We start from the raw sequence: 6,000 nt of genomic DNA on the forward strand, positions 1-6,000 counted from the left end.
CTCATCCATTCAGTCAAGAGCAGGGGTTGTCTCTCTGACTGCTTTTAATCTCACCCATTCCACACTAGGCTGGAACCAAGGAGAGGGAGAGGATGAGGAGGAAGGGCGAAGAAAAGACTCTCATTGGCCCTGTGCTTTAACACCTTTATGCTGAGGCAGAATGGCGTCACTGCAGAGATGTTAATAAAAGAATCCTCACTGATACGATTGAATCAAGATGTCAGTTTCAAAACTTTCCATGACCTTTGACATTCATTCGTTCTCACGCGTAAATAAAATCTTCAAAAGTGGATGTTACGCCCTTATTTGTGAGCTAACAACGTACAAGTTTCACTCATTACTCACGTATATTTGTGTTTATACACAGACGGATTGTGACACAATGGGTCCCTGGGCTTGGAAGCATAAAAGGCCCCTGTTCCCCCCACGGACATGCTGATGTTTCTCCCAGAAGTACTGAAGGTATCATGATGGTTTCTTTCTCGTGACATCTTTAAAGTGAATCTTTAGGCTATTCCTTCAATTTTCCTTTTGTGTTTTCGGGCTTTTGGGGCTCTGATTTCGGCATGACGACGAAGCTTTCCATACCAGCATTAGTCTACTGTAAAACTGAAAAATAAGAAACCAAAACCTACATACTTCACCAGCATTTTAGAGTTCCTGGTGTGCCACCCCAAGATTCGGAGGCCCCGTCTGGACTACCCTATAAAAAGTTTCTTTGGGTACCATATATTTGCAACAATCTGTCCAAAACAGTTGAATTAAAGAGACGTCCCTTCGCTCAGAGATGTAATAACATGTCCTGATGTTTCAGATTGATTAAACATATATTCTGCAGTCAGGTACCGACAGGAGGAAATAAAAAAAATCGACCAACAAACAACAATCAGCCCACACAAGACAATAGCTTTTGTTTAACGCTGTTAAATGTGTTTAAGGGGGATTTTTTTCCTTTTAAGAACCAACAAAAGGTACATCAAAGGCAGATAATATCCCCAAATCCTCTTTTCCTCTCTCCCTGCCTCCTTTTTCTTTCTCTCCCTCTCCCCTCCCTCCCTAACAGGATAAGTGCCCCATGCTAATCAGCTAAATGCACAGAGCTGGCCATCGTGATCAATGGTTCAATGGATCAATCGGGTAAACAGATGGTTGCCGATCCTGCAGGGGAGGTAATGGCATGGGTCCTAAACTCTACCTGACTACAGTATCATGTCTCTGTCTCCCCCGGTGCACTCTTTTGTCTCTGTGCGGCGGCAAACCTGCACAGCCGAAGCACTTTTCACAAAAGATCCCCCCCCCCCCCCCCCCCCCCCCCGTCTGAAGAGTGGAGATGGCTGAGCCTACATCAGCAAGGGAGAGCTGTGAAGAATCGAGCTTTGCTGTGAGAGTCTTGGTGATTTGTTGCCACCCTCCACCCCCCCACCCTCGCAGGATGTTACCTTTCAGTGGAACTGACTGCTTAAAAAACCATTTCTGGGAGAGCTGCGGCGATTATAAAAGCAGTTTGTGTAAATTCACACCCTTTCTTCGTGTCCCCTTTCCTCTTTAACCCCGCCTGTGAATTACGGTAGATTTAAAACTCTTTGCCTCTTGACAATGCTAACCCCCCTCCAGCTCCCATCTAAACCCGTCCCTGAGCACCCGTTAAGACCCCCCTGCGTGGCTAATGCGGCGCACTGAAAGACCCAGCTCTGTTTTATTTATGGGGGTCTTGTTTTTAATTTCACCCCAAGTGCGGCGGGCTCTTCCAGGGGCTTTGCGCAAGCCTGCGACTCTCATACCTGACTGGTATTGAACGGGCCGCTTGGTTTGTCTTTGGCTATGAATGCTAATAGGTGACCTTGTTTTCGCAGCTGATACCTCGGAGGCTGGGGCAGATTAAAACACAGAGAAATGCAAAGAATTGAAGGGCGGGCTGGGAGAGGAGAGGAGAAGAAAACAAATAGAGAAGCGTAAAAGAGACCGACAAAGAAGATAAAACGAGAAGCTAGGAGCCAACATTTGGAAATGATTAAATAAGTAGAAATAACTCTGGGAGAAGTCGATACCATAGGTGGAGAGGATGCACAGCCGCCCACTCAATAAACATGCAAATGAGCTGCTTAATGGCCTGAATATTAATGCTTGTGGTAAGGAGTAATTGATGTACATGTCACTGAGTCAAACTACTGCGATTACAGTACAACTGAGCTGGAAGTCTTGCAGCAAATACGTCCTCAGACCTTTTCTAGTCCACGTCGCCACCAACAGAGAACAGCAGGCCACAACTGCCAACGTCCAAGCGCCACACATCTTTCACGGATCATTTCTCTTTCAGACCATGTAAGACTTTTTTTTTTTTACATCCACAGGCTTCTGGCACAGACGCCTCGGGCGTGCGGCATTTTGTTCCACAACATTATAGTTTAAGGGAAACCTCTTTGCTACTGGAAATGTACCAAGTTGCTAAAAACCAGATGGAGTCGATCATCAAAAGCAGGAGCCTTTCAAGCGACTCCAATGTGCTTAACTTTCATGAGAGCATCGCTTTGTAACAGTGTCTGTTTTTCAGATAACTCCTTTTATTTCCACCCTCCCTGCTCGCCGTGTCGCACCAGACGAGTGTCACTTCGTAAGCCCTTAACGCGATCTGCTCCCTCTAAGTCCGGTGCCATTTTAACTCTGTGACCCCCGCACGCTTTGATGTTGCCCTCTCCTCTCACGCTGTGTTTGATGCACATGCAGCCCCCCCCCCTTCTGGTCTTCCTTCTGTTTCTTCACATTAAGACCTGGTGGATGCCACTGCCTTCCATTCCTTCTCTGCAGTCTCTCCGTCCCCTCACATCTCTCTCTCTGAACCTCCCTGTTTTGTCTCCGATCTGTTCCCCTTCAGTCTCTCTTTCCTCTGGCATCTGTGTGTAATGTGGCTCTTGAGGGGAGCAGAGAGGCAGGGACATGCAGTGTCTTGGCAAGGGAAAGGGAGAGAGAGTGGGAAGAGGAGAGAGAAGGGAAAGGAAGGGAAGGGGCAGGGGGGGTCTAGCTTCTTGCTTGCCTGATGGCTGCCAAGAGGCCCACATCTGTCTCTGATCAAGGGGTACACAGGCAGCCAGTAAACACACACACACACACACACACATACACATACACATAGAGAGATTCAGAGGAATGGCTGGGGTGACTGTCCTATTTAAAACAAGTAGCCTAAACAAGAGGAAGAGCCATGTGAAGGGAGCAGAGCCTGAGACAAACCAGCGGGTGGTGTTGTAAAGTCTCAACAGTCGTCATGGGATCATGAACAGCTCGTCACCCCGCCTACACCCGATATAAAGACACTGCAGCACTCAGGCCTATACATCTTATCCACAATACCCAGTGGATTGTAACAGTAAAACATAACTATGTCATCAATTAAATAAAGCTGAAACATTATTTACATTTTCCTTTGTGCGCATAATCCCACCTGGCGACACAAGCGCACATCCACATTAAATATAAAACTGACACTCGCAGTCAAACCAGCGGAAAAGCAAGCAGAATGCTGGAGTAGTGCCTTACAAGGATGAGTGCGCGAGAGGCCATGTGTCATCCCACCAGTGGCGTCACTTCTGTGTATGGTAAGCCCCAACATACAACCCCGCTCCCACCAACACCCCTGCGCATTTCTGGTGACATAATGAAGCAGCAACTACTCGTTATTATTATTTCACCGTGTCACCAGATGGAACTCTGCGCTCCCTGGTGTTAAATCCACATTTAATGAGGCTTCTAAATAAATTTGGCGCTGTTTCGCTGGTAAATCAAACGCGGACTGCTTCGCCGCGGCGCCGTTTCCGTGCGTTATGGAGAGAATTAGCGCTGCTTAAGTGCCTTAAAGCAAGGCTGTGAGTACGCACCAGCTGCAGGGCTGCTATTCTGCGGCTCATCCTGCGCTATAATCTCCCTGCTTATTGTTATTTGATTGCTGAGAGCGCACGGAGGTGACGGCGCGCCGCCGCCGCCGCCGCCGCCGCCTGGAGCCGCCGGCGCTCAGCCACCAGCAGCCCCTGCCTTCACCCTGCGCAAGCAACCCCAAGGAGCACGAGGAGATAATGAAGGAGACTTTGTGGTGGCTGATGAAGATAATGATTATAATAGTGGTGATTACAGTCCTGTTAAGTGGAATTCTATGACAGCGTCGCTTTTACGCACGCTTTCTTGGACACCAGTGAATTTACGAAATAGCAGGTCAGCCTCCGCCTCAAACCTGCTCCCATCCGGATGTGAAATGGCATTTTTAATCAGGCCCGGGTTTGTTTAGCTCACTTGATGAATAATTAAACCGAAGATAAACAACAGGCAACTCGGGATAAACAATGTGTTTGAATTTCCGAAAGCTTCATGCATATAATCAGCTCATTCACAGTCCAGCGGGCTGATGTAGGATCCATCCAGCTCCCAGTCGAGCTGGGACAGATAACTGTTTCCCAGCTTCTAAATATTTGATGAAAGCATCTGAGTTCTTTAGTTTAGAATGTGTAACAGCTGAATTGGCACAGAGCGGAATTAGTCACTGGGTTCAATTTAGAAAGTCATTTGGTTCCTGTGATCATGATGAAACTCACGCATATTAGGCCACTGCATATACTATGTATATGTATACATATATGTGGACACTTAGCTAGTGGGGATGTCTCCCATATTTGCCATATTTAAGGGAGAAAAATATCCCACAGACACATGGATCTGATTATCACACAATGGCTTTATCATGCCAGGCGCTTATGTGTGTTGAAATAATACAAACCACATGACACGGACCTCTTGGAAATGTTTTTAAAACGGCAAAATAATAGTCAAGGCCCAAGAGTTTAACTTAAACGTGATGTTTTTCACCACATTCACGCGTCCGCGGTTTATTTTTTGTTCCCGTTTGGCGTGTTTTGGTTGAGGCGGACCATGCGTGCGTCAAAATCAAAAGAAGTACCCAAAACTCACCCTCTTCTCCTCTGACTCTCAACGCCAGATGACACATTGCCATTAAAAATCCAATCAACGATGACTCAAAATCCATCTTGGATGATGCAGAAACTCGCGGAGAGCTTTTAAGTTTCTAGTGTCTCCGCCTGGTAGGGTAGAAATTCTGCTGTTCCTCCAAAAAAATCCACACCCGTTGGCAGCAGTCAAAACTAGCCCACTTCAGGAGTAATCCCACTGCGTTTATTATTAAACCATCGGTGGAGGGAACTATGTGCCAACTACATGGCATTGAAGAAATTCAGGTTTCTATTTGCCCTTTGCCTCTATCAGTCCGCGATGCCACTGAATCTCATCCAAAAAATAGTGAACCACCAAACTCCTTGATCAATACTGCGTGCGCTTCGCAGCTGGGAGGCTTCGGGCGATATGTGCGCTCCAGAGACAGCGGCTCCAGAGTGCGTCAAGTTCCGACTGAGCGCCTCTCAGTCCCCGTATCTCCCCCTCTGCGTCCCCGCGTATTTTGCGCACACGAGGGTCGGCTCTCCTGAAGAGGGGCTCGGTGGTAGCAAGCTAAAGTCCACAGTAAGTGCGCCCTTGGCAGCCTCAGTCCGAGTGTCACAAGCTGCGTTTTGACGCGGCGCAAAAGTCACAGAATAATAAATAAGGAGAAGTGTTGCGCCCTTGCTCTCCAAAGAGACCGGTCATGTCGTGCCACCTCCTGCGGCACCCGCTCCTGTCTCTCTCTCTCTCTCTCTCTCTCTCTCTCTGTATGGTAGTGGCTCCGTGCAGCCAGCGCTCCGCTCCGACACCGGCGTGTGTCCTGTGGACGCGTCTGGGAGGTGTGTGTAGAGTGTGTGTGTGAGTGATGGCGCTTTTGAGGCTGAGCAGCTATCGCGTTACAGTCACGGCGCCGCGGCTCCGCCCCCTCCCGTCGGTCGCTGATTATAGGGAGGGAGAGAGAGAGAGAGAGAGAGAGAGAGCACGTGCACGCGCCCCAACGCTCCCTCTCTAACACACACACACATTCACACACACACATAGACGCATCCCCCTTCAGAAGATACC

At 48.2% G+C, this 6,000-nt stretch overlaps 1 protein-coding gene across 2 annotated transcripts in view; it reads right to left on the bottom strand.

Moving 5' to 3' along the window:
* nrp2a (neuropilin 2a) overlaps positions 1–5,702 on the bottom strand; it is an 82,894-nt gene extending 77,192 nt beyond the window's left edge. For both annotated transcript variants that reach the window (XM_033615528.2, XM_033615529.2), the window contains exon 1: positions 4,954–5,702. In XM_033615528.2, coding sequence (XP_033471419.1) covers positions 4,954–5,029 — 76 coding nt within the window. In that variant the 5' untranslated portion in view covers positions 5,030–5,702. The remainder of the gene's footprint in view (positions 1–4,953) is intronic.
* Between the last annotated feature and the right edge of the window lie 298 nt (positions 5,703–6,000).

This window comes from Epinephelus lanceolatus, chromosome 24 (assembly GCF_041903045.1).
Source record: "Epinephelus lanceolatus isolate andai-2023 chromosome 24, ASM4190304v1, whole genome shotgun sequence".
Taxonomy (NCBI): domain Eukaryota; kingdom Metazoa; phylum Chordata; class Actinopteri; order Perciformes; family Serranidae; genus Epinephelus; species Epinephelus lanceolatus.